Consider the following 26419-nt stretch of genomic DNA (forward strand, 5'->3'; position numbering starts at 1 on the left):
AGCTTTACCACGGAGAGACCTATGATGCAAGGCTAGAGCAAGATGGCTGGTCGTCTCCAGGCTTTGAAGCAAACAACTGGTCTGCTGTTGATGTGGTTGAGTTCACTGGGAAGTCTATTCTTCCCCAATCTTTCCCATACGTTCGCTGCATTGAAACAGTTAAGCCCCGGGAGATCTTCACCACTCCCACTGGAAGAACTATTGTTGACTTTGGTCTCAATTTGGTGGGCTTTGTGAGAATCACGAAAACATCTGCACCCGAGTCACACACCATCGTGTTGCGCCATGCTGAGGTCATGGAAAAGGGCGAGCTTGGAGTTAGACCATTGCTTCTGGCAAAGGCTACCGATGCCTATACATTCAAAGGAGACCCCGAAGGTGAAACGTGGGCTCCCAGATTCACCTACCACGGCTTCAGGTATTGCGAGATCAACAACTGGTATGGTGAATTGACCAAGGACTCAATTGAGTTGGTTGTTATAAGCACAGATATGACTCCAGTTGGAACTTTCGAAAGCTCCAATACCATGGTAAATCAGCTTCATGCCAACGTAGTTAGAAGCATGAGAGGGAACTTTCTTGGGTTGCCAACAGATTGTCCTCAAAGATCGGAGAGACTTGGCTGGACGGGTGATATTGCTCTGTTTTCTCCGACTGCATGTTTTCTGCTTGATTGTGCTCCTCTTCTCAGGAACTGGCTACAAGATGTGAGTGCTGAGCAAAAGGAACACGATGATGTTCCGCCACTGGTTGTTCCCGATATAGGTGGATTTCTCCTCAGTGAAAGCGAGGGGTGTGCTGTCTGGGGGGATGCTGCGGTTTTGGTTCCCGAGGCAATCTACGATGAATACGCCAATCCTCAAATCCTCGAGGAACAGTTCCAGAGTATGGTTGATTGGGTTAAAGCTATTCCAAAACTCGAGGGCAAAGTGCGCTGGCGTGAGGTGATCATCCAGTTTGGAGATTGGTTGGACCCAGCTGCTCCTCCACAGAACCCTAGTTTGGCGCTTACCGATACCAGGCTCGTGGCTGATGCTTTTCTTTACAAGATCCTCACCGTTTTGATCAAAACCTCTGAGACCCTGGGGAAACGCAAGGATCTGGAATATTACACCTCCATGGCCGAAACATGCAAGAAGGATTTTGCTGACGAGTATCTGACTGTTTCTGGAAGGTCCGTTTCCGATACCCAGTGTGCCTATGCCCTGGCTATCTGTTTCGATCTTTATGCCAACCAAAACCAGGTTGACCGTGCAGGTAAGAGATTAGCCGAAATTGTCAGAAAGGGCAAGTTCAAGATTGGATCTGGATTTGCAGGAACTCCATATATCACTCAGGCTTTAACCAAGACTGGAAACTCAGACTTTGCCTACAGACTGTTGTTGCAAACTGAATGTCCCTCCTGGTTGTATGCCGTTTCTATGGGAGCAACCACTATATGGGAGCGTTACGACAGTATGCTACCAGACGGATCTATAAACCCCGGCAATATGACTTCCTTCAACCATTACGCCTTGGGGTCTGTTGCAAGTTGGATGCACTCGACGATTGGTGGTTTGTCCAAATCCGAACCAGGTTGGAAGAGTTTCAAGGTTGAGCCTATTCTCGGTGGTGGGTTCACTCATGCAAAGGTGGCCCATCGTTCTCCTTACGGGTTGATCAGTGTTTCATGGAAACTGGATCGTCTCAATTTCTCAATTCAAGTTACTGTTCCACTGAACTCTTCTGTCGAGATTGTCTTGCCAAATGGCGAAAATTACCAAACTGGTTCTGGAACTTGGTATTTCAACTGTGTTTTGAGGGAAGAAGATCTGGTGGACACAGTTATTCAAGCCGAGAAGGATGATATCACTTTTAGGTTCTGAGCAGTGTGTGTATTTTTTCGCTAAGATTGAAATTGAACATTATCAAATTCTATTTCTCTACTATTTGTGGTACGTATTCAATCTACAATATTTTGGAAAATTTTCGGGGTTTTGCGCACCATGGATTATGTTTGAGTTTGGACTCTTTGAGACTTATATCAAATCTGGATGGCTTCTCACCTCTATCTTTTCATCTAAGCCCCCGTCGGATTATCAGTCACGTGCAGAGTGTGACGCATCCTCGGCCTCCGCATCGCATAAATAGCTCCTGGTTTTCGATTGTCATCTTGCTTGGCAAGCATCTCTAAAGATCCTGCGGCACCATTTTAGGAAGTGGCACCTTGGATCAGCGAAACGCTTGATACATCTGTCACTCGTCTGTACATTTATCAGTGCCTCTAGTCAATGGGAACTCTTATGGCCAAATGAGAAGGAGATCATAAGTTATGAAGTTTCAGATTTTGACTCTCCTTCACTCTTTCTCTCACGGCAACTCCAACAGCGCATGGTGCTAAAAGTTGGTAACGTGGGTTATTATAAAAAAGAATACGATGAACAAGAGCACAAAGATTCAATATCATGGGACATCGATATCATAGTTCTCACTGAGCAAGACTTGAAGATTATCAAACTCGACAAAGATGTAGAGACGCTTGTTAAGTTGTCATCCCACTCCGAAGGCTCTGCGTCTTCTCATATCACCAACCCTGATATAGCCGATAATCCGGAAGTTGTACAATACAGTCTGGGTGAGGTTCCGGCCAAAAGCTGAATCAGTCTTTGATTTCATCCTTCACTCTCTCTTTTAAAAACCGCATCGGTCAACACCCTCTTGTATCCCCAGGAAACTACTGCATCATCGCATCTTTTAACGGTCCCAAAGGGGGCGCATTTGCACAAGTTGACATAGCTTTTCGAGATTCCTATGGTGAGTTGACAAGAGAAAATTACAGGTCCATGCACATTTACTTTGCGATTAGTCTCATCTACGTGATCAGTTCCGCCTTGTACTATTATCATGCCTTTTTCAAAGGCAGAAACCCAAGCAGTGTCCTTATATTACTACTGGTCCGAAACAAAGATTGAAAAACGGGGGGATTCAACTTCGGATCATGATGCACATGTTAGGAAACTCCTTATACTATTTGTCAGCGCCTAGCCATCTTTACCAGCTGAATATGGATGACCCCTACAATCCCAACATCACAGGAACCTTGCTAGAATTTGCGTCACAAGTTTTGGCCACAGTGTTCTACAATTGGATTTTGTACAACTTGCTGTTGATTTCGGCGGGCTATCGTTTTACTTTGGGGTCAAAAGATCAACGGTTTCTTTGGTTTATAAGGTGGGTGACCATTTGCACTGTTACAAGAGGCTCAATATCCGCTATTCAAGATACATACTTTCACCATCAGCCAGTGGTAGAAAGAATGCTCTCAGAAATGATGGAAATGCTCTTTGTGTTACAATATTTGGTCTGCTTCATCCCTGGCTCCTACTTCTCGGTCAAAACATATTCTGAATTATGCTCACATGGAAGAAACTCAGCTGCAAACAGATTTTTCGCAACGGCGACACTGATACTATTGGCAATTCTGTTTGATCTGTACGCAAGTGCCAATCATCCACAAAGTCTGCTTTGGAGAATTGAAAAGTCCAAATTTGTCAGACACTTTGTTCATTTGGTAGCTACCCTATTGGTAGCCTTTTTGTGGAAAGATACCATTCTAGAATCGGAGAAGGTTTTGAAGGGAGAATGATCCAACATAGTGGAGTTTAATGTTTGATTGGTGGTATAATTTAGTGTTACTTACTGCATTGATTCTACTTCAGAAGACTGTGAGGTATCAAAAAGTTTTTGTAAAGGATACAGACGTATTACACTGCTACCTAACCGGTAGTTATTTTGAAAATTTAAAACCGTCAGTACAGTCTGTGAAGTTATTATAATCCTCTCGTGGTCCAACTATGATGTTGCAGGAAGTGCTACTGTTCATCACGGTAGTCTCTTTGTCTTATTTAGTTGCTTTGGCGTTAGGAAAACCCATAGTCCTGTCAGCGTTGACTTTCGTGGTCATGTCAAAGAATGCAACAGCATATCACTGTCATTTTGTTCAGCTAGGAAGACCCCTTTTCGTACGCTGATACATCTTGCTAAATATCGCCATACCTAGGAAGAGGCGAGCTTATTTGCACGTGTTCGCTCTCATATACACTAATCAATCTATAATTCCGTCTCTCTACCATTCCCCTTCGGACCACGAGGAAAGGAATTGGGTAATTTCCAAAAAAGTTGACAAAGTTGAAAAATACTTACTACGCCAGTAAGGTGCTTGACCCCTCCCCACCCCATCACTATTTCTCTCAATCATACAGATTTTGTGACGAATGTTCAAATATAACAAATCAGCACTAAGAATATCCACCACTCTTTCCTCCCAATGTTCAAGCTAAATTAAATGTCTTTCAACAAAAGTCAAAACAGATGATCATGCCTAACGCATCTACACAGCCTTGAATAAGTCAATCCACCAAATCTCAGCCAATCTCTCGAAACAAATGGGAAACATCAAAGCTATTAAAAGGCAATTATAAATCTCCTTCTCTCTCATCCCCCGTCGCATTATGTGAGCAAAAAAAAAGTCTAGGGAAGGCATCTACTCTCGTCCTATAAATTGACAGCATTGCACAGGAAAAACACTTCATTTTTTGTTATCGGAGATATCTTTAAAACCTGAATCGGTCACCTTGCTTAGGTTTAGGCAGGCACGGAAAACTAAGCCCGCATACATGACGCTATCCGCGTGCTTCACTGTACAGTAATACTGCACCGCACGAGATCTGCATTACGGAGAGTTTCCCACGGGTCAAATTTTTAGGAACCTTGGGTCGGCTTGAAGATTTCGTATTTTTTATATTAAGCCACTACTTGATGTTTTCAAAAAACATGCGAACACACACTTGTATGAATATGTCCCGATTAGCCAGTGCCCCTTTCCTTCCTATCTGGGCCATGTATCTGCATGACATATGAAGACTAATGCGGTAGGAGTCGTGTTGAAACCCTAAAAACATTCCGCTGGAGTAATCTATGCTGAACGCATGATTATGACGAAGGGTATGCAGGGAGCTCCTATCAATTGTGTCATGATAAGGCATGCTAGGTGCTCCAAAATATGACTTTAAATCTCTCTGTATCCGGGAGTATACATTTGAGTAGCACTGAAAACACGGGAACTCTGCTATCACAGGAAGTCCAGCAACTGGGAACGTGATAAAGTATTCGTTCCTGCAGTGACACGATTAAATGGTTGTTGCATAAAGCACAACCCTGGAAGACGGAACGTCTCATGCAATTAGCTGGTATTCTCGGGAAAAAAATCCACTGATTGTATAGCAAGAATAGCGGTATGAGATATTCGTGTTGGTAATCACTCGTCGTTAGCATTCGAGTTTCAAGCTAGCTACGAATTCGTGTATTTTCGGGATTTTATTCCGCTGGTTCAGTACTATCTTGATACCACTCGAGTCAGAAATCCGTATCTGATTGTCAAATTCGTCAACTGATAACAGAAAGAATGCCAGTCTCAATTGAGACAGGGAAAACCTATCCTCGTGATAATAATCCTACGCATATATATATGGGTGCACAACTCTGTCTTGTTCACATTTTCTCGTCTGTTATTTTGATCAACAAGCCAGCCATAACCTGATCCCCAAACGATAAGCAATATGCCCGAAAGTGAAACCAAATCAGCGGATGTATCCGAGATCATCGAAGAAATCTCTGCCAAGGACGCCAAGAATGTTGACAGTTATGCCAAGGACTTTGACATTTACGCAATAACTGAGGAGAATAACGGCTGGTATACGAAGAGACTCCAAATTGGCTCGTACAAGTTTCCCCCCTACAATTCGGCCTTTATCCAGTTGCTGATGACGTCTTTCATTTGTTTCCTATGTCCGGGAATTCATAACGCCTTGTCTGGTATGGGTGTAAGTTGAAAGTAATTCTTTTGTATCAAGCAGTTGCCGAACTAACATAAGATCAATAGGGTGGTGGTAGAATCGATGCCTCAACATCGAACATTGCAGGTATCGCCTTTTCGTGCGTGTCTATTCTTGGGTTCTTCTATGGAGGAATCTGCAATAGGCTTGGTGTAAACCAGACGATGGCATTAGGTGGTATTGGATATTCGGTTTATGCGGCTGCATTTCTCTGCTATAACCATACCCACAACATTGGGTTCGTTATTTTTGGAGGTGTCTTGCTAGGTGCGTGCTGTAACTTCTTATGGAGTGCGCAGGGAACAGTCATGATGTCCTATCCTATCGAAAGCCACAAGGGACTGTATATTTCTGTATTTTGGATCATCTTCAACCTAGGTGCTGTCATTGGCTCTATCATTCCCTTGGCCAACAACATTCATGTCACAACGGCTAAAGTTGTCGCAGACGGAACCTATGCGGCCTTCATAGCCCTCATGGCTGTGGGTGCGTTGCTTGGTATGTGTCTGTTGCCCGCAGGTAAGGTTATCAAGTCTGATGGAACTAGAGTCATTATTCAAAAGAATCCATCCTGGAGGTCGGAAATTCAAGGGTTTGCAAGTGTGTTCCACACCGATACTTATATCATCGCTCTGTTTCCTTTGTTCCTTGCTTCCAACTTTTTCTACACGTACCAGTTTAACGACGTCAATGCTGCAAGGTTTAGCACAAGAACAAGAGCTTTGAACAACCTTCTGTACTGGTTCTGCCAAATGTTTGGCTCCTTCATTATTGGATACCTCTTGGATTGGAGCTATCTCACCAGGCGCATGAGAGCCAAAGTGGGAGTTATTTTCTTGTTTGTCATCACCATGGCCATTTGGGGAGGTGGTTGGGCATATGCCAAGTCTTACACCCGTGCAGAAGTAAAGTCAGGAAAGTTGACCGTTATGGATTGGTCTGACTCCGGCTACATTGGGCCAATGTTCTTGTTCATGTTCTACGGTGTATATGATGCAATGTACCAAACATTTTGCTACTGGCTGATTGGATCATTGACAAATAATGCCAGAAAACTTGCTATCTTTGCTGGTTTTTACAAGGGCATGCAATGCGTTGGAGGTATTATCGTCTTCTGTATGGATTGGAAGCTTGTCGAATATCATGCAATTTTTGGAACTTCGTGGGCTCTTCTTGCTTTTGGAATCCTATTGGCAGTTCCTATCGTCTTCTTGAAGGTTAAAGAATCTACAGCCATCGAGGAAGATCTTAAGTTCAGTGATGAAACCCTTGAGGATGTCATTGGGAAAAGAGGTCTAGAAGCTTACATCTCAAACGGTGAAGAGGAAAAGGTTTAGCGTTTACCTATTTCAATAACACATTTGCAAGTGCTTGCTTTTCTTTTTATATAATTTCTTCAGGTACAAGCCAAATTGGCAAATTTTCTGTTTTGTAGAATTTTACGCCTGATGAGGAGCCAGCGCAGCCCGCGCGGCTTACTTGCCGGTTGTAACTGTCATGTACCTTTTGGGATTCACAGCTGCTTAGAAGTACATTTTGAAGTGCATACGCATGGCCCGACACGATGTGCCCTTCCAGAGTTTCTGACATTCCACGATTATAAGCGTGGGTGTGAGATAAAGTGCTGTAACGGCGAGAACCACGCAAAGTTGAACCTTGAGTTTAATTGATCCTTTCGGCCCCGGCTGGTAATTACGTGGTATTTATGTCCGGGGACAGTAGTCGTAGCAAAAGACACTACGGAAGACAGCTTTGTTCAAGAGTAGCCAATAACGACTAGCCAAGCTGAAATATCGCCTTTGAGAGGTGAGATAAAGGCAGCTTTGCTTTGACATTGCTATCTCTTGTGTCGATGCCTCTCTTTTAGGCTCACTTGCTCTCTACTTAAATGTCGAGGCTTCTTTTCAATTTACTGGAGCTTATGCCAGAACGGAGCCTTAATCAGCAACCAAACTGATGTCGGTTACACACTCTATTGCGTCACCATGATGCATTAGTAATGCTTCGAAACAAAATCACTACCTTGAGGAGCAAAGATTGATCCCAGAATGTATTCCTATTAAGTCGTCACGTGCCGGGGAGAAAACGGAGAAAACGGAAATAACGACTGTTTATATAAACCCGCTCATGTTTCCACAGAAATAGTCCGGCATCATTCACCACCATCCACCACCATCCACCACCATCCAGAAACCCTCAGTATCCTCAAGATATATCAATTGAATTGAATTGAACAGAAACAACAGAGTTTAGTATGGTGAAGTTAAATAGTGGATACGATATTCCCGAGTTGGGTTTTGGAGTGTACCAAGTAGACCCTGCAGATACTGCAGAATTGGTTTACAGTGCCTTGAAAGTTGGCTACAGGCACATCGACACAGCTCAATTTTACGGAAACGAATATGAAACCGCCCAAGGTATTTTGAAATGGCTGAAAGAGGGGCATGGTAAGAGATCTGATGTCTTTTTGACCACGAAGGTTAGGAGTCCAGAAGGCTACGACGAAGTCGTTGAGAGCATCAATGGATCCTTGCAGAAGATAGAAGGCTTGGAATATTTGGACCTGATTTTGTTACATTCGCCTATGACCAATAAGGAGAAAAGGCTGGGAAGCTGGAAGGCGTTTCAAGAATTCAACGAAAAGGGGTTGATCAAATCCATTGGGGTTTCGAACTACGGCAATCATCATATCAAGGAGCTCCAAGACTGGGAGGGTCTCAGGGTGCTGCCCGCAGTCAACCAAATTGAGCTTCACCCATGGAATCAACGTCCAAATGAGGTAAAGTACGATCGCAGTCTGGGTATTGAGATCCAAGCTTGGTCACCACTGACCCAAGGAAAAAAGTTCGATGATCCACAATTGCTCAAGCTTTCCAAAAAATACAACAAAACTCCAGCCCAGGTCTTGATCAAATGGTCATTGCAACTGGGTAACATCGTACTTGTCAAGTCTAGTACACAAGCCAGGCAATTAGAAAACCTCCAAGTCGATGATTTTGAATTGTCAAAAGAAGAGTTGGAATCTTTCAAGGACGAATACTTGTTAACTTCCCCTTGGTGGGATCCAATCACTTATCAGGGCTGAAGATATGAAAGGCGGAACACTAACATCTCTTTTATCATGCGGAGTGATTATAAATTTGCAATAGCCTTAACCGTGAAAGCCAGACAATTTGCTTGTAGCTTCAACTCGCCGCTCCCACAAGCGCTCATGATTCGGCTAACTACACGAAAGTCGAATCTGTCACCGCATCAAAAGTCACTTCTTTACTTACTCTCTTGAATTGTTTACGGAGATTGCTTATCTCCGCCATGCTATGCGTGATTTTCGGAGAATTCTCAATACGCATTCCTCAGGTAGATGACCAAGGCGCAAAGTATAAAGATTGAAAGGAATCCCCACTCTTTGTTCATATCAAAACTTTGCCAGGTTACAGACTAAACGACAATCAAAAGTAAAATATGTCAGAGGAACAGAACAGACCCAAATACGCATTTGTAACAGGAGCATCTTCAGGAATTGGGTATGCAATTTCCATTGAGTTGGCTGAAAGAGGCTTTACTGTCTTCGCAGGTGCTCGTGGAGTATCCAAGATGCAATCGTTAAAGAAATATGGGATTATTCCTCTCCAACTGGACGTTGGATCCGTGGAAAGTGTTAAACAATGCAGAGATTTTATTGCAAGTCAAACCAGTGGATATCTAGATTTGTTGTACAACAACGCAGGTGTTGGTAAGTCAAAAGCAAAGGAACTTTGATGGATTTCGATTTTATTCTGACCTCTCCATCTATCAGCACCGACGGCTCCAGCTATAGAAATTTCTGAGGAAGCTTTACTGCAATCCATTAACGTGAATTTTGTTGGTGTCGTCCGTACATGCAGGGAATTTAGCTCGTTGGTGATTAAGGCAAAGGGTACTATTGCGTTTACCAGTTCAACAGCAGGAGTATTGACAATTCCCTTCTTTGCCATCTATGGTGCCACCAAAGCAGCCGTTGATCGATATGCAGATGGACTCGAGACTGAAATGAGGCCATTCGGTGTTACCGTGGTAAACGTTGTCACTGGTGGCGTAGAAACTGGAATTGAGCCGATTACAAATCCATTAGGTCCAGAATCCCGTTACTATCTCCCCGAAACCCTGAAATTCTTGAAATCGTTCATAGGAGACGAAAAAGGAAATACCTTAATGGATGTTGCTACTTACGCAAAAAGGACCGTTGAACAAGTCTTGAATCGTCCTCGGTTCAGCAGAACTTGGAAGGTTTACGAAGGATATGCGGCCGTCCCTGCTTATTATATTACCACTTTCTTGCCAGACTCTTTGTACAAGTTTTTGATCGATCAGGCTTTCGGATTTCGAAAGATCAGCAATGCTATCGTGGCGAGATCGAAAAAACCTGCCACAGACTGAATCGGGATAGTCGCGTATGGTTTCGGGTTCTCTTGAGCACCTACTTTTGTTTTTCCCATCCTGCAATCAATAGGATGCGAAAGAAGGCACAATAATGCCGTCTATTGAGTTCATTGTCCCTGTACCAAAAGGCCTTCACTTGTAGTACTCGAAATAAAAAAAAGTGTTGGCTGATTGTACGAAAGCGTTTGTTTTTCCTTTTCCAGGAAAATCATCTGCTTCGAAGAGTCAAGGAATGGTAACCACAATCTTGCCGGTTGTCTTATTACTTTCCATCAACTTATGTGCCTCAACGATTTCTTCAAGTTTGAAGACCTTCTCAATAGGATGAAGCAGGTCACCAGAAACTATCTTTGGCAAAATCTCAGCTTTGACAATATCCGCAATCTTTCCTTGATAAGCTAGCGGTCTAGATCTCAGCGTTGTGCCCTTTATTTGCAAACGTTTCAGCATTACGGCGAGAAGATCGAATTTAACATTCGTATCAGTCATACTACCCATGACAACATCTCGCCCATCTAGCTTGAGAATAGATACATTTCTTGTGAAGTAAATTCCTCCAACCGGATCAATAATCACATCGACTCCCTCGGGAGAGTTCTCCTTGATTACATCCACAAACTCTTCAGAATTATAGTTGATCGGAATAATCTTTGTCGGGCTGTTCTTTAGCTGGAGCTTTTTGACGGCCTCTTTTTTGCTATCTGATCCAACCGTAGCAAAAACGTACTTTGCGTTGTGCAATTGAGCGAGTTGAATAGCGGCGATGCCTACAGCACTGGCCCCGGCGTGGAAAAGAAGGGATTCGCCATTCTTGAACTCCCCAACCTCCAAAAGTACCTGCGTTGCTGTAAACCATACTTCTGGAATAGATGCTGCCACCTCATGTGATAATTCCTTGGGCTTCAAAAATATGGTCTCAACAGGGGCTGCGAGCAATTCTGCGTACGCGCCCCCTTTAACAAGTCCAAACACATCATCGCCTTCCTGCAGAGGAGTCTTTGTTCCAGGAGGGATTTTCAAAACCGTTCCCGAATAGTCAACTCCCAGAATGGAAGATGTTCCTGCCGGGACTGGATATTTACCTTCTCTTTGCATCAGATCCATCCGATTGAGAGCAAACGCTTTTACTCGGATCAAAACCTCACCATTCTTCAGCTCTGGCTCGGAAACAGAGTCATCAATATATAAAGCATCCACAGGCCCCTTCCCGTTTTTAATCGAAACGGCTCGCATAGTTTGAAGTTCTAAATTCTTACTTTTTCGAGGATGAAGAAGAGACTTGTAGCAGGGGAATGGGTATCTGCAGGGTGTCAAATATTACTAAGCCGCAAGATTTGATTAGTCGTGAACTGACCAGAGAGTGAAAGGAGCAGAAGATGGAACGGCTTGAACCAGACAGCGAATATTTCGATGTCATAGAATTAATGGTTAGTGATGGCGGGTGCCACTTTGGATGGATAGGTGTCGGTCAATTGCGATTTCCAGTTAATCTTCTCTGTCATGTCCATTCGAAGTCTTGGTTATCGCCAGGTTGTGGCTGGCATTGATGGATATGAAGTCTCACCTTACTTCCACGAAGTCGTCAATTGGAATTTAGACTGGGTAAGTAGCTTGGATCCACTCGTGTCTCAAATATACGTGAATGTTTCGGACTGCTTTATTTTGCAGATCTAATGAATTACCTACCCACTAGAAAAATGGCAACGTGGACACTCACAGGGAAGGCATAGACCGGAAATCCCACACGTACAAATTCCAAAGGAATATCTTACTCAAACCCAGAGCTCATATCAGGTGCCTCGTAATCTTTGGCTGGCAGCCTTTGTTTTGGATTGTCGGATGCCAGTCAGGTGAATTCTCGCACGTATAGGTTAGGCTCTTCAACGATATACATTACGGGCACAAATTCACCAAGAAAAATTGCCGTCAAAATCTATTACACCCGAGGATTGGATAAAACAGTAGTTCGCTCGTACGATAAGAGCGAAGGTAAAAATCACACGTTTTCCCAAAGTGGACCCAGGGGAAGAAACATCTTGCAGAGGTGAGCAGAGTGAATTTGGATCATCACGAAGTGCATGCGATCTTGGCACTGCATTTGCGGAGAAATCTCCAGAGTAGTTGAGTTCGATCCGAGGAACTCAATCTCCTAACAGGATGGTCCGCTGTATCCCCAACCAACAGGAAAGGCCATAGACATGCATAATCCATCTTGGAGAATTACCAGTTTTGTGTAAACAGTTAGATACACACATATAAACCTGGCACTGCCTGTACGAGCCCGGAGAAACATTTCTCCATAATTTCATCCGTATTGCAAGCCAGTAAGGCGCGGCAGACCAAATGGACACTGCCGATCATACCTCTTTTGACTCGTCGGAATTGGCAAAACTCGTTTATGGAAATGTGCAGGACCGAATGGGGTAACCACCCTTTAGGCGCTGCTAACCCAACCTAAAGACTGTTTACGGAGCGACAAATTCCCACTACATTTAAAATTAAAAGCCGACCAGCGTTTTTGGGAACATTTTGTAAGTTTCATACACCCCGAATGACAGACCGGGCTGGAGTGTTCAAAAAAATTATGAATCTAGTCGTCCGTTGAGGTACTTGGCGAATACTTGGCGCATGCACTACGGTAAGCATATGTGCGGTCGAGGAGACTCGAGGAGACTCAAGGGAACTGCGCATGACGTCAGTTACTAGATATCCATAAATTTCTTTTTATAACAGCAACAAAGTTGCAAAGCTGCGCCTTGATTCGTGGAATAAGGAGATGCTCTCAAATAATAAAGGAAACGGAGAGTTGGTTTCAGGATCGACCCCACATTAACGCACCCCGGAATTCATCGGAAAAATTGTCTCGGGGCACCACCGATTCAGACCCCCCCCCCTCCCCGAGGGCGAACTCGGAATGACGGATTAACCCGACATGGAAGTGTCATTGCAAACTGGCATTAAAGTTTTTTCAACAAATACTTGATTGAAAAAGGAAATTGATGAATGCAACCACCACTCAATAGTTCGAGCATATTAAATATGGCAGCTGTTGAAATATAGGTGGGAAGCGTAGTTGCTGTAAAAAAACTAGAGACTGTTCTGCCAAGTCAAAAGCTGTGACTATTCGGGACACTTCATGCGAATATTGGTCGGGCATATGCAGTTCTGTTGGCAACTTCATAATATTCGAAAAAAGGCATTGGAATTTGGGTGGCCGAATGGCATATAAAAGCCGAGGCCAAAGTCCACTTATCCATGAAGGCTGCCTCTAATGGTTCAAGCAATCTTCAATTGAACTGACCAAATGAAGTTATCAATTCTTGCAGCATCAGTTTGTGTTGCACGGTTGACCATCCATGCTTCGGCAGAGAGCATCTCCGAGAAGGAGCTTGCTAACTTGGAACATTGGTGGTCTTACAACAGATCCGAAGCAGTATACCCTTCTCCAGAGATGGCCGGGTCTGGCGACTGGGAGTTTGCTTACAACAAGGCAGTCGAGATGGTCTCCCAAATGACCAATGAAGAAAAAGTTAACCTCACCTTTGGCTACACTTCAGAAACCACTAGCTGTGGTGGTATGATCCCAGGTGTACCTGACCTGGGATTCGAAGGAATGTGTTTCCAGGATGCTGGAAACGGTGTGCGCGGAACTGACATGGTTAACTCTTATGCCTCGGGTGTCCATGTGGGTGCTGCTTGGAACAGGCAACTGGCATATGACCGTGCTTACTACATGGGAGCAGAATTCAAACGCAAAGGTGCCAATGTCCACCTTGGTCCAGTTGTCGGTCCAGTTGGTAGGTTAGCCACAGGTGGACGTAACTGGGAAGGATTTTCCAGTGACCCATATCTAACCGGATCTTTGGCCGCTGAAACTATCTCTGGTTTGCAAAAGAATGTCATTGCATGTGTCAAACACTTCATTGCTAACGAACAAGAAACAAACAGAAACCCCCCTCTTCGTGCCCCAGAACTCTACAACCAGTCTGTCTCCTCGAATCTCGATGACAAAGCCATGCATGAGGTTTATCTTTGGCCTTTCTATGATGCAATCAAAGCAGGTGCCGGCTCTGTGATGGCATCCTATAACCGTATTAACAACAGTTATGCCTGTCAAAACAGTAAAGCCCTCAACGGCCTTCTGAAGACAGAGCTCGGATTTGAAGGATTCGTCGTTTCTGATTGGGATGCACAGCACACTGGTATTGCAAGTGCCAATGCTGGTCTCGACATGGCTATGCCAGATTCTGTGTATTGGGAGGACGGTCTACTCGAAGCTGTCAAAAATGGAACTGTGTCTCAAGAACGTCTTGACGACATGGCCACTCGTATCGTTGCAGCGTGGTACAGATTTGCTAGATTCGACGACCCAGGTCACGGCTTGCCTTTGAGCATTCTTGAGCCTCATGAGCTTGTTGATGCTCGTGATCCAAACTCCAAGTCAACGATCTTCCAAGGTGCCGTTGAAGGACATGTTTTGGTCAAAAATGTCGATAGTGCCCTTCCTCTAAAGAAGCCAAAGTTCCTCTCGTTGTTCGGCTACGACGGTATCGCTGCCGAAATCAACAACCAAGGTGAGGGATCACTGTCTCTTTTCAGTCTTGGTTTCTTAAACACCTTGCAATACGAGAATGGCACCATTCTTGACCATGATATCTTGATGGACGTTTTCCTGTCGAGTTATTCTGCCGGTTCGACAGGACCAGGTGTTGCATATAATGGAACTCTTTTTACTGGTGGTGGATCGGGTTCGAATACTCCTGCTTATATTGACGCTCCTTTCAATGCCTTCACTCAGAAGGCTTATGAAGACGGAACCTTCTTGTCGTGGGACTTTTCCACTCCTGAGCCTCTTGTCAACCCAGCTTCGGAGGCTTGCATCGTTTTCATCAATGCTATGTCGACTGAGGGTTATGACAGACCATACCTTAGAGATCCATATTCCGACAACCTAGTTGAAAGTGTTGCCGACCAGTGTGCAAACACAATAGTTGTCATCCACAACGCAGGAATTCGTCTCGTTGATGAATGGATCGACCATGAAAATGTCACTGCAGTGATCATGGCTCATCTTCCTGGCCAGGACACTGGCCGCGCACTGGTTGAGGTTATGTACGGAAAGCAGTCACCGTCCGGACGTCTCCCATACACTGTTGCCAAGAACGAGTCAGATTATGGTTCTCTTCTCTATCCAACCAGACCTGAAGGTGACCTTGATCTTTACTTCCCACAGTCAAATTTCACCGAGGGTGTCTACATTGACTACAAGTCTTTTATCAAAAGAAACGTGACTCCTCGTTACGAGTTTGGTTATGGTTTGACTTACACCACCTTTGACTACTCCAACTTGGAGATCCAAACGGTCACTTCTAACCACAGCTACCTTCCTCCAGACGATATTGTCCTCGAAGGTGGGCTTGCATCTTTGTGGGATATTCTGGCTTCTGTCAAGGTCACCGTCACCAATACTGGCGATGTCGCTGCTGCTGAGGTTGCCCAGCTCTACGTTGGTATTCCTCATGGCCCTAAAAAGGTCCTCAGAGGATATGGCAAGCAATCTATTCAACCTGGCGAGTCTGCAGAGTACGTTTTTGATCTCACTCGTCGTGACCTCAGCACTTGGGATGTCATTACTCAGAACTGGGTTTTGCAAGCCGGCTCTTACCCAGTATACGTCGGCAAAAGTGTCCTCGATATCCAGCTGACCGGAAAATTGGAGTTCACCAACTAGGATTGCTCTCCATAAAAATATACAATTTAATTTTCTTTCTTCCGTCTCCTCACTATCAGCTCTGGCTGAAGTACTTCAAATCCAGTTTCTTGAACTGTTTTACTATAAGTCTGATTTTTTTATGTCACTAATAGAACGTCGACCATCATATCTGAAAAAGAAACTTTTCACTCATGCTTCAAAAACACCAAAAATTCAAATTGAAAACCTCCGTGCCATATCTGCACTGCTTCGTAATTGAATGACATGCATAACGGATGATGTCCTGCAGTTGCTACCAGTATTGATGGGGTATATTTTCAAATTGTTCATCATAATTTGTGCTTCTTGACGCAAGCTGCAAGAGCTTAAACCGTTCATGCACAATAAGGGGATAATTTTCGATATAGTAATAATTGCTTACTTAAAGAGATATTTCAAGAGCGAAATTTAAATGTGAAAGGATCGCATCAGGTAAGTTTAGCAATTGGCCTTTCTGTAAATTGATTTGAGAAAGTTTGGGAAATTCAGTGTTCTTGTAAGAGATTTTTACAGCATCTGTCAGCGAGTTAGAATACTTCAACCGTTTTCACAACAAAAGATGTATTTTGACATTATGAAATGGTCAAATTATCATATTAGTTATCACTCAGTAGTATCTTTGCAGATAAATTTCTAGCCTACTATAGCGTCCTATTCTCTAGACGTCTGTCTAGCCTTTCTCTGATCCGTCTTATTTCTGATCCATTCAATCAACGACGTCTTCTGCACCCGGAAATACCAGTACATAATATACATGGCAAATAGGTTGAAGAATATGTAGCAGCAGAAAAACCCAACGTTTCTCCATCTATTTGAGTATCTGACACCGAGTTTTTGCAAGTAATCATCCCCAACGGAGTACTGACAGTAGCCACAGTCCTGTGTTTCATTTCCGTTGATTAGGTATCCAGGAACGGTACGCAGGAAGTCTGCTGCCCATTCCTGGCATGTTTCCCCATCCGGTGGATTGAAATATGCTAGCTCAGATGGTTTGCAGTGAACTTCGCGCTCGTGGAGCACCACTCCAAGAAAGTTTTGCACAAAATATGTGAACGGCGAAAGATCAAACATGAACTTCCAAAACCCAGGAGCTAACGATGATGGCTGAACGACATTGCAGAAGGACAAAATAAACGAGAAAAATAGGCCGAATAATAGTCCCGCACTTGGTAGATCTGGGGCAAAGTAAACGATGCACAAGGCTAACGTGATGTAGTAAAGCTGGAAGAACACACAATACGTGAACCAGAAAAATCCAGCTGCTTCAGGTGCTGTCGACACAGTTTTCAATGGAAAATAGAAGCAAATGTAAAACAACGTTGAAGCAATGATGCTGTATGGAATCTCAACCAATAGCTCGCTGAACAGAAGCACAGACCAATGGAACGTGTTTGATTTTGACTCTCTGACTTCATAAACCTCTTTGCTCTCAATAGCCTTATCCTGTATCTGAGCAGTGAGGGGCGATGACAGAATCAGACAAAGGAAAGACGCAAACAATGTGTTCTGCATTCCCACAATTGAATGTTTGATATCCCAAAAGGTAAACCCCACAAAGAGACCAGCTATAATGACCAAACTAATTTTACCCACGAAGTAATCAGTATCTCTCCAGAATTGGATATTGGTCCTCCATAACACGGTTTTGAGCTGGTGTATGTATGGAGTTGCAAACGTATCCTTCAGACTCTCTTCAGTAAAATTCACCGGTTTCTTTGCAGTTTCGCGGATCAAGTCCTCAATTTCTTTGGTTACGTTCGCAAATTCCGGAGATGTGATCCATTTCTCGTGCCAATCATCGACACTGTTGGCAGTTGCTCCTGCTCCAATGACATCCAATATATACTCAGCAGGATTCTCATGGGGTTCGCAAAGTCGGGCTCCTCTACTTTCGAAGTAGTCCAGCATGATCCTGGAATTTTCCCCAATGTCCCCAAAATATACTGTCTCGCCGCCTTTTCTCAGCAACAATAGTCTGTCGAACTCTTCCATCAGAGTAGCAGAAGGTTGGTGAATAGTACATAAGATGGCTTGACCGGCATTAGCCAAACCTCTCACAACTTGTATAATAGCCCATGCAGACTGGGAATCCAGACCTGAAGTCGGTTCATCCAGAAAAAGCAACAGAGAAGGCTTGGCTACAAGTTCCACACCAACTGATAGCTTCTTACGTTGTTCCACATTCAGCCCGTTTCCGGGGCTGCCCACTATTGCATCCGCATAAGGTTCCATCTCCAAGATTTGAAGTATCTTTTCCACATACTCCATTTTCTCGTGCTCGGGAACAGAAACAGGCCTTCTTAGACGAGCAGCAAACTGAAGTGATTCGCGCACAGTCAATTGGCTAATATGTAAATCCTGCTGCTGAACGTAACCGGTACGACGCTCAAAAGACTGGTCAATCGGTTTCCCGTCAACCAACATATCACCAGTAATAACACCCATGTCCACTCTTCTTGACAAAACATTGAGCAGGGTGGTCTTACCGGCACCAGACTCACCCATCAGAGCAGTCAGAGTGCCCGGTTTACAGAAGCCCTGAATGTCGCGAAGAAGCTGACGAGTAGATCCCCGATCAGGAATGGTATAATTGAGGTTTTGCCACATGAACACCTCCTGACTGCCCAAATGATTAGCAGTCTCCTTTGCTTCCTTATCACCAGAGACTCGAGAATAACGTTCAAGCTCATCAGCCACAGATCCTTGAGACAAACCCTGAGTTTCCACATCGGCAACCAAAACATGTTTGCTCTCCTTGGTGGCAGCAACAACATCGTGGATGTCACCGCGTGTTTTGCTTCTCAAGAACATCAGATGATCGCCAGTCCCTTTGCTTTGTTTGAGCAGTTCAACAGCAAAGCAGTTAACAGCAATGAAGAAGACAATGAAACCCAACACGATGCCAAAATTTCTCCAGACATGGCTAAACTCATACTGGAAAGATACTCTCAAATAAGCATCTCCAGATACCCAGGACTGACCAGCAACGGAGCCAGCAAAGGCACATGCCTGAGTTCCTTCTGGTACGTTCAAGTAACCCGGTCCACTTGGAGCCAGAGATGAGCACTCCATTTCCCTTCCATGAAATTCTGTTGTGATCAACGCTTCAAAACAGTAGAGCAATGGATTAATGTACGAAATCCACTTGAACCACGGATGCATCGAGGGTCTCTGGACCATGTATGAAGTGTAGACTGCCGTAGCAAGCAACAAAATACCGGAAATGGCATTGGCAGCGGGGGCATTAGGTGAAAGGGAGGCAACCGTCTGAAACAGGTTGCTTTCAGCCAACGACGCTAGGTTAAGAAACAACAAAAATGTGAAGAATGCACCGGCATCAGGTTTCAGGCCAGCCAAAAAGTACAATATCACTCCAAACAGTACAGACGACAAGAACTTGATGGGCATGTCGTTGAATACATATGCAATGACTTCAGCTGATGGATGGTAGAAGGAGTAACCTTTTTGTTTAGTCAAAATAGGTCTTTTCTCAAAAGAAACTGAGACCTCTGAGATACTGATCAATGCGAAAAACAGCAAAGCAAAGAAAACGGTACCTGATCTGGAAAAAGCACCTTCGGTGGATTGAGGAATATTCCAGTAAAGAGATCCCATGATAAAGGCCTGGAAAGTGCCAGCAAAGATGGTGGTCAACGTATAACTTTTGTCTCCGATGTTTCTTTGGAAACCTCTGATTGTACAGAGTTTCAGTTGGGTGAGATAACTAACGGTGTATCTCGAGTTCAACCTAGCCAGTTTCTCCTTCTCCTGAAGGTGAGCTGCCTTTACTACCTTTAAGCTCTTTTCGGAGTCTACCACAGCTCTTCTGTCTGCGATTTCGCGTTTCAGGGCACTGAACTCCGCTGATGATCTCCAATAGGCCTCAAATTCGTCTGCTGTGTGTGGAATCTTTCCCTCCAAACCTGGTTTAACATATCTTCCAAGAGGATCAGTAACAGCAGTCAGAAATTCTGCTGTGCTCTGTCTTTCGGGACAAACATAACCCATGGTTTCGAAGTAGGCCTTGGCCTCTTCAACCTTGCCGTAATACACCTGTCTTCCCAAATACAGAACCACGACTTTATCAAACTCGTCATAAATTTTCTGAGAAGCCTGATATACGGTCACAAAGGAAGACATTTTCATGATATTGGTTGATGTTCTGAGAGCCTCAGTGAACTCTAGGGCCGTAGAAGCATCAAGACCTCTCGTTGCATTGTCAAAGCAAAGAACAGCAGGTTTAGCGGCCATTGCCTCTGCGATCGAAACTCTCTTGCGCTCACCACCAGAAATTCCAGAGACGTAGTCGTTTCCGACTTTTGTGTTCTTTGCATGGGTAAGTCCGTAAACGGTACACAAAATGTCCCTGAAAATCTCAATGTACTTCTTCTTGGAGTATCCGGGGAAGTCAAACTCAGGACACCGACACTCAATGGCAAATTTCAAGGTTTGATCTACCGTAAGATGGGGGAAATGAACGTCCAGCTCTGGATTGTAGACAATCTCTTTCTTGCACATCTTAAGAACTTGAGCCTGGGGGTTATTGTCGTAGGTTATTGAACCTTCCTGTTTGACATACTCTTCCAATTCACCAGCAACTGTCTTCAGCATGGTAGAACATCCAGCCCCAGGTCTTCCAAGCACTAATACCATTTCACCTGGAGCACACACAACGTTTATATCCTTATTCACCTTTCTTAATCCTGAGTTCGGATCCGCCTTCCTACCGGAGATCCTTTTAAAGATCTCGCCAACCCTGAAGGGAGCAGTCAATACTTCGCCAACGGTCGAAGCATACGAAGCAGTCTCATCTACTCCAAAAACTGTCACATCATCCATTTCAACTCCTAGAGATTTTAACTCTATACCATTTGAATCTGCCCTCCTAACAAAAGTCTGCAACACCCGTTGCAGCTCGAAATCGTTAGGGTCAATAGCAAACGTGCCGGTTTGTGACCGGCTCAGCTTGTGAGACATTTGTTTGGAAAAACTTGCAAGTCTCGTCAGAACAGCTTCATCTGAGTTTGAAGTATTCGAATGATCAACCGTCTGGCTCATCTGCTTCTCAAGCTCACCTTCATCCATCATCTCTTTGAAATTGGAGTTACTCGTTGACTCTTCCAGTGCCATTGCTAACTAATGAATGGCTTTAGAGTAAAAGCTACATCCAACAATAATACTTCCAAAGCGCAGTGTTCTTTTATTTTCAATCATAGATGGTCATAGCGCTTATCATAATTATCTCCGGTAGTTAGTCCGATCCTCATGCATGCTCCGTTTCGGACATAAGGAGGCATCGCTGTAATACAGGAATGTTCGAAATCCTCTGAGCAATATCTGGTGATTAGTCTAATATCCGTATATCACAGCGTTGATTGCTGACAAAAGGTAAAGAGAGAAAATGAAAAGGCGTGAAAGGGTCTGTGCAAGAATGCAGGGACATGCCTTGCATCTGGAAGCCCTGTGATGTTAGTTGCGACAATCATTCTTGGAGATGAAGCACATATTCGGGACCAATTCTGACATCAACTTTTGAAGCTTGTTAATCTGAAAACCTGGATTTTGACCATATTTTGGCCTTGTTTTATCTCTAAAAGCAAACGCGCATGAGGCCAGTCGCGCGGTCACATGGTTTGCAAGCTGGCTTCACACGTGTGAACTGGACGTATGTGGGGCGCAGACTTGGGGTGCATACCAGAGCCTCAATGTAGTTGTGATTAGTCCGTGGAATTTCTCCGATTTTGATGCCAGTAAATTGAGGCAGGTCGTCCACCATGGACGAATGTCGGAGATATTGGAGCAATCAATTTCTCCGAGCTCTTTTTAACTCCTTGAATTAGTCAGTTGGTGCTTAACTCTTCTGAAATCTGTAACCACGGTTCGGAGTTGTCCGCAAGCAAGGGCAGAGGCTCTATTATGTTCCACAGAAGCCTGGATCATAAACGATAACGTCTGTAGTGTAGCGCATGGCTACTTTCCCTGTAGCTCTCGAGCCTAGTTTGTAGAGGAAGGCATTTTCTCCCCCCGCTCATTCCTTGTGCTGTCATATTAGAAGATGCTTCTGGTGGGAATTCGCTTTCCACCAACATCTGCCTGATGCAATGGTTACTCGTGTAGTCTGCTAACGCTCATTCTTTAAATTTATTTGATCTATATATTTGATTTCGAGATGGCGTGATCCATAGTCCTGCTAGATTCGCCTCACACGCCGATGACAGAAAATGCAATAGCATTTCATCATCAATTTTTTCATGTGAGTTATCAAAACAGGGAGCGCTCCGTAATGTGGAAGGCTTGAGGTTAAAAAAATTTCAATGGCTGCGAGCACACACGCAAAAACCACACCCGCAAAAACAATTTCGCAAAATAGAAGTGGAGTCAAACCTCTCCTTTATCAACTTTCTCTGCCTCTATTGTAATATCCTTCCATATGTACGCTGTAAGAAGATGAGAGCACACTTCTCCAAACAACAAGAGAAAAAAGGCGTGCAGAGCAGTTAATGTCTCTGTGCCGACCAGATAAGCGTCAGCTATAGCTAGAAAAAATCCAAAGACACCCAACGAAAGAGTGGCCAAATACCGACGGGCAGTTTCAACTCCACCTGATGAACGCAACCGAAAGTAGGTTCTGATTGACCAGTAAACCTTACAGATGTAAGCAATGATGGCTCCTAACCCTGAGACAAAAATCACAATGCCAATCAAGACGGGATGTGCCTCCAAGGAGCTTGCGCCCAAGAAGACAGACAGGATGGATGTGAAGTAGCTTAAAGTAAGGACTCTGATGAAGCTGAGCTGTTTTCCTGTCGCCGACTTTGGAATAAGCAAATAGCCAGCCGAGAACAGAAGACCGTTGTAAGTAACCCACATAATGACAAGCACATTAGTAGCAGCAAGCAAAAAGTCCATCAACATTGCGATAAAGCTGGTGCTAGAATAGCCGAATAAATTTGACCAGAACAATCCATTGGCATGTAAAAAATAGCTCAATGAGTAACCAACAAGGCCAACCAATATTCTGGCTTGTATTTCTTTGGTCTTCAATTGAGCGGTCCAATCAACTTCTGTTCTGTAACCAGTCGCTAATGAGTTGTTCTTGACAAAGACATAACGGAAGAAGACAGTGGAACCGAGGAGAAGAGCCAAGAAGCAAAACACGTAAGTGTATATGCTCGAAAAATCGTCCTCCATAGACTGCCCAGAAGGGGGTTGCCAGTCAACATCGACCTGCAATTTAAGACCCTTTTCAGGAGTGTTCAAAGTAATGAGGACGCAGTAGTTTACCAAAGGGTCAACAAAGTGCGTGAAGGCGGCATCGTCGTTCTTGCTAGAGAGTTGAAATACATCAAGAGAGCTTGAATTAAGTTTCTCAGAAATGACCTGGTCATAGGTCTTGTCGAAAGAAACATGGTTAAAACAATCTTCTTTAGCCCCTCCAACGGGGCATCCTGATATGCTAGTAAACCCAGTTACATCCAAATCGGAGGTACTGATGACGGCAACTTCCAAGTCCCACTCACTAGACTCTTTTGCGTCAACGGGGCCTATCGCTCGAACATTTACTGATGCGTGTGGATTCTGCAACAGAAACAGAGCAGGATTGTTGTCGTATCCACCATTGCAACTCCGAATGGCTTGACCTGGACTCAAAATTAGCTGTTCCTGAGCTGCATTTGCCAAGGATAAGGCCAGCAGGAAACATATTGCAGATTTCATGGACCCCAACATTTTATGAAGCGGGGCAGAAGATATTGACGGGAGAAAGTAGTACAAGACAAGGAGAGGTATCAGCAGAAATAGGGGTCAAAAGGCTGCCTGCATCGGAAGAATAAAACTCGCTCATCGTCACACTACTAAAAGCAGAGTCAATAATACCCGCCAAGATATCCAATGAGATGCGAGATGAGCACAGCAGTAATTCTCGTGCGTACAAGCAGAAATATTATTCTGATTTCGAGAATGGAATTTGTGATTGATCAGAAGCTTCTACAGGTAATGGAACACATTTGGAATTAAACACACATTCGCAACTTCGTGCTTTTACTTGACAGAAGTAGGGAAGAAGTTGCGGAGATGGCTTAGCAGAGACGCATGGGACATGCACGCCAAGGCGCATTGAGATTATGTTTGATACCTTTAACTGTAATTGCTTTGTTTTTTAAATGAAGTCTAGATATTTCTTTAGTCATGAAAAAGCAGGTCTTCTAGCTGTTTCCTATTTGCTCGAGCCAGGCTCTTCAAAAAAAGGATAGTCGGTATATCCAATCTCTGGAGACTCGGCGCCATAAAAGGAAGATCTATCGTATTTAGATAAGGGCAGATTTCTTGCAAGCCTTTCAACCAAGTCTGGATTCGAAATGAAGTATCTACCAAATGCAACGATATCTGCTTCACCTGCGGACACTTTCTGTGTGGCATCCTCTTTGCTGTACCCTCCGGCAGCGATGAATGCAATTCCTCGAGTCTTCAATATATCTCTGAAAGGAACTAAAGATCTTTCCAGTGATTTCGAAAAACGATTATTCTCGTTTTCCTCCACATTTCCGTTAAACCTCGGCTCAATCATGTGAACGTATGAAACAGTCTCCTCTAGGTTTGCGATTTGTTGACAAATATAAGTCCAATGACTGTTTGGATCGGAATCTTCGGTATCTTGGAAGGTGTTATATGGAGACAGACGAAATCCAGTCTTACCACCCCCAATGGCAGCAATAACTGCTGTTAAAACCTGAAGGGGAAATCTAGCTCTGTCTTCAATCCTCTTGCCTCCATACTCATCATTTCTAGTGTTTACATTGTCGTGGAAAAACTGGTCCAAAAGGTAACCGTTGGCGCCATGCACCTCAACGCCGTCGAAGTTAGCAACATCAATTGCAAGCTTTGCTGAAGCAACAAACTGTTGGAGGACTTCGTTGAAGTCTGGACCAATCATGGCCCTCGGAGGCGCGTCTGAAAAGCTGATACCCGGAACGAACGAATGTCCTCTGATAGGAGTTGAGACCGCAGAGATGGGTTGGATTCCACCTATTATCTGAGCAACTGTTCCCCTTCCAACGTGATACAATTGGCAGTATACTTTTCCACCTTCCTTGTGAACCGCATCCGTAACTCGTCTCCACGCAACAGCTTGTTCGTAAGTATAGATACCTGGTGAACCTGGAAATCCATCACCAGCTGCAGAAATCGGACATCCCTCCGAGATCAGAAGACCCCCCTCAGAAGACCTTTGTCTGTAGTACTCCACAACCAAATCTCCAGGAATATGATGTCCCGATTGTTTGATTCCTCTCATTCTGGTCATTGGAGCCAATGCTACCCTGTGGGCTAAGGAGATGTTTCCAAGCTGGAACGGTTTAGACAATGGTGATTCTTCAGGCATATTCTGGTATGATTAGAAGCAACCCAATGCCTCCCTTCTATGTATGGATTTTTCTAGTTTTGAATTATACGGCTAATTTAAAGGTTTTACTTGTTCAGATATCAAAACAGAGCATTAATCAGCTAATCAGTTGATGTGGGGCCATCGGAGTTGCATTAATCAGCGTTCATGCTATATGGCCATACACTTTCATATTCGTTTCTTTCGGGTGTGCCCAGCGATAACACTACAATACAGCATGGAAACGGCTAAATACGTGTCTCTCCCTCGAAATCAAGATTACGGGTTGAGGTGAGGAGTTCATAAAGACGACTCGGCATGTCACGTGCCATAAGAAACGGAAATCATGAACAGCTTGTGATTTCAGTCTTGGCTTTGTATAAACCGGCGTTTCTCTCTAGTTTTGTTGCTGAGAACTCAAAATATTATCGGAAGGCAAATCAGATCAACAAAAAAATCAGAGCACAAAATGGTTAGTCAAAACAGGACATGACATTCCCGATTTGGGATTTGCAGTTTACCGGTTAGGCCCAGCAGATTCTCCGAGATTGGTTAACAGTGCCTTTGAAGTTGCTGCAGACACATCAACACAGCTCAATTTCACGACAACTAATATGCGACGCTTGACCACTACATTATCCACTTAATTCAAAAACAGGAGCCGAGTAATGCTGCTTTTTGGGACTTCCTCGGATTATTTTCACTCCGAGCGACAGGCCGGGCCGGAGAGTTAAAAAATTATCCGAATCTGGTAGTCTGTTGAGGTACTATGCGAGTACTTGGCGCTGACACTACAGCAAGCATGTGTGGGGTCGAGGAATTTCAAGGCGGCTGTGCATGATTATAGTCGGCAGAAATCATAAATTCACTTTTTTAACCGAAATGATGCTGCAGAGCTACTCGTTGATTCGCGGATTAAGCTGATGCCCGGAAACCCTACTGGAAACGGAGCGTAGGTTTCAAAATCGTCCCCGCATTGACGCACCCCGGAATTCA

At 44.1% G+C, this 26419-nt stretch overlaps 11 protein-coding genes across 11 annotated transcripts in view; 7 read left to right on the top strand and 4 right to left on the bottom strand.

Moving 5' to 3' along the window:
- KUCA_T00003998001 (uncharacterized protein) overlaps positions 1 to 1865 on the top strand; it is a gene marked incomplete at both ends in the record, with an annotated part of 2399 nt that extends 534 nt beyond the window's left edge. The window contains one exon of the mRNA XM_022600690.1: positions 39 to 1865. Coding sequence (XP_022460010.1) covers positions 39 to 1865 — 1827 coding nt within the window. The remainder of the gene's footprint in view (positions 1 to 38) is intronic.
- Positions 1866 to 2370: 505 nt separating this feature from the next.
- KUCA_T00003999001 (uncharacterized protein) lies at positions 2371 to 2637 on the top strand (the record flags this gene model as incomplete). Its single annotated transcript, XM_022600691.1, has 1 exon — positions 2371 to 2637. The coding sequence occupies one exon, from the start codon at positions 2371 to 2373 to the stop codon at positions 2635 to 2637; it is 267 nt and encodes an 88-aa protein (XP_022460011.1).
- Positions 2638 to 2977: 340 nt separating this feature from the next.
- KUCA_T00004000001 (uncharacterized protein) lies at positions 2978 to 3625 on the top strand (the record flags this gene model as incomplete). Its single annotated transcript, XM_022600692.1, has 1 exon — positions 2978 to 3625. The coding sequence occupies one exon, from the start codon at positions 2978 to 2980 to the stop codon at positions 3623 to 3625; it is 648 nt and encodes a 215-aa protein (XP_022460012.1).
- Positions 3626 to 5597: 1972 nt separating this feature from the next.
- On the top strand, positions 5598 to 7210 carry KUCA_T00004001001 (uncharacterized protein; the record flags this gene model as incomplete). The annotated part of the gene is made up of 2 exons (XM_022600693.1): positions 5598 to 5861; positions 5921 to 7210. 2 exons carry the CDS (start codon positions 5598 to 5600, stop codon positions 7208 to 7210), a joined length of 1554 nt encoding a protein of 517 aa, XP_022460013.1.
- A 917-nt stretch (positions 7211 to 8127) lies between these two features.
- KUCA_T00004002001 (uncharacterized protein) lies at positions 8128 to 8958 on the top strand (the record flags this gene model as incomplete). Its single annotated transcript, XM_022600694.1, has 1 exon — positions 8128 to 8958. One exon carries the CDS (start codon positions 8128 to 8130, stop codon positions 8956 to 8958), a length of 831 nt encoding a protein of 276 aa, XP_022460014.1.
- A 377-nt stretch (positions 8959 to 9335) lies between these two features.
- Positions 9336 to 10289, top strand: KUCA_T00004003001 (uncharacterized protein; the record flags this gene model as incomplete). The annotated part of the gene is made up of 2 exons (XM_022600695.1): positions 9336 to 9606; positions 9670 to 10289. The coding sequence occupies 2 exons, from the start codon at positions 9336 to 9338 to the stop codon at positions 10287 to 10289; spliced, it is 891 nt and encodes a 296-aa protein (XP_022460015.1).
- A 228-nt stretch (positions 10290 to 10517) lies between these two features.
- On the bottom strand, positions 10518 to 11525 carry KUCA_T00004004001 (uncharacterized protein; the record flags this gene model as incomplete). The annotated part of the gene is made up of 1 exon (XM_022600696.1): positions 10518 to 11525. The coding sequence occupies one exon, from the start codon at positions 11523 to 11525 to the stop codon at positions 10518 to 10520; it is 1008 nt and encodes a 335-aa protein (XP_022460016.1).
- Positions 11526 to 13596: 2071 nt separating this feature from the next.
- On the top strand, positions 13597 to 16023 carry KUCA_T00004005001 (uncharacterized protein; the record flags this gene model as incomplete). The annotated part of the gene is made up of 1 exon (XM_022600698.1): positions 13597 to 16023. One exon carries the CDS (start codon positions 13597 to 13599, stop codon positions 16021 to 16023), a length of 2427 nt encoding a protein of 808 aa, XP_022460017.1.
- A 672-nt stretch (positions 16024 to 16695) lies between these two features.
- KUCA_T00004006001 (uncharacterized protein) lies at positions 16696 to 21174 on the bottom strand (the record flags this gene model as incomplete). Its single annotated transcript, XM_022600699.1, has 1 exon — positions 16696 to 21174. One exon carries the CDS (start codon positions 21172 to 21174, stop codon positions 16696 to 16698), a length of 4479 nt encoding a protein of 1492 aa, XP_022460018.1.
- A 1248-nt stretch (positions 21175 to 22422) lies between these two features.
- KUCA_T00004007001 (uncharacterized protein) lies at positions 22423 to 23772 on the bottom strand (the record flags this gene model as incomplete). The annotated part of the gene is made up of 1 exon (XM_022600700.1): positions 22423 to 23772. One exon carries the CDS (start codon positions 23770 to 23772, stop codon positions 22423 to 22425), a length of 1350 nt encoding a protein of 449 aa, XP_022460019.1.
- A 487-nt stretch (positions 23773 to 24259) lies between these two features.
- On the bottom strand, positions 24260 to 25423 carry KUCA_T00004008001 (uncharacterized protein; the record flags this gene model as incomplete). The annotated part of the gene is made up of 1 exon (XM_022600701.1): positions 24260 to 25423. The coding sequence occupies one exon, from the start codon at positions 25421 to 25423 to the stop codon at positions 24260 to 24262; it is 1164 nt and encodes a 387-aa protein (XP_022460020.1).
- Positions 25424 to 26419: the final 996 nt, after the last annotated feature.

This window comes from Kuraishia capsulata, genomic scaffold (genome assembly GCF_000576695.1).
Source record: "Kuraishia capsulata CBS 1993 genomic scaffold, Kuraishia_capsulata_scaffold_5, whole genome shotgun sequence".
NCBI classification, from domain to species: domain Eukaryota; kingdom Fungi; phylum Ascomycota; class Pichiomycetes; order Pichiales; family Pichiaceae; genus Kuraishia; species Kuraishia capsulata.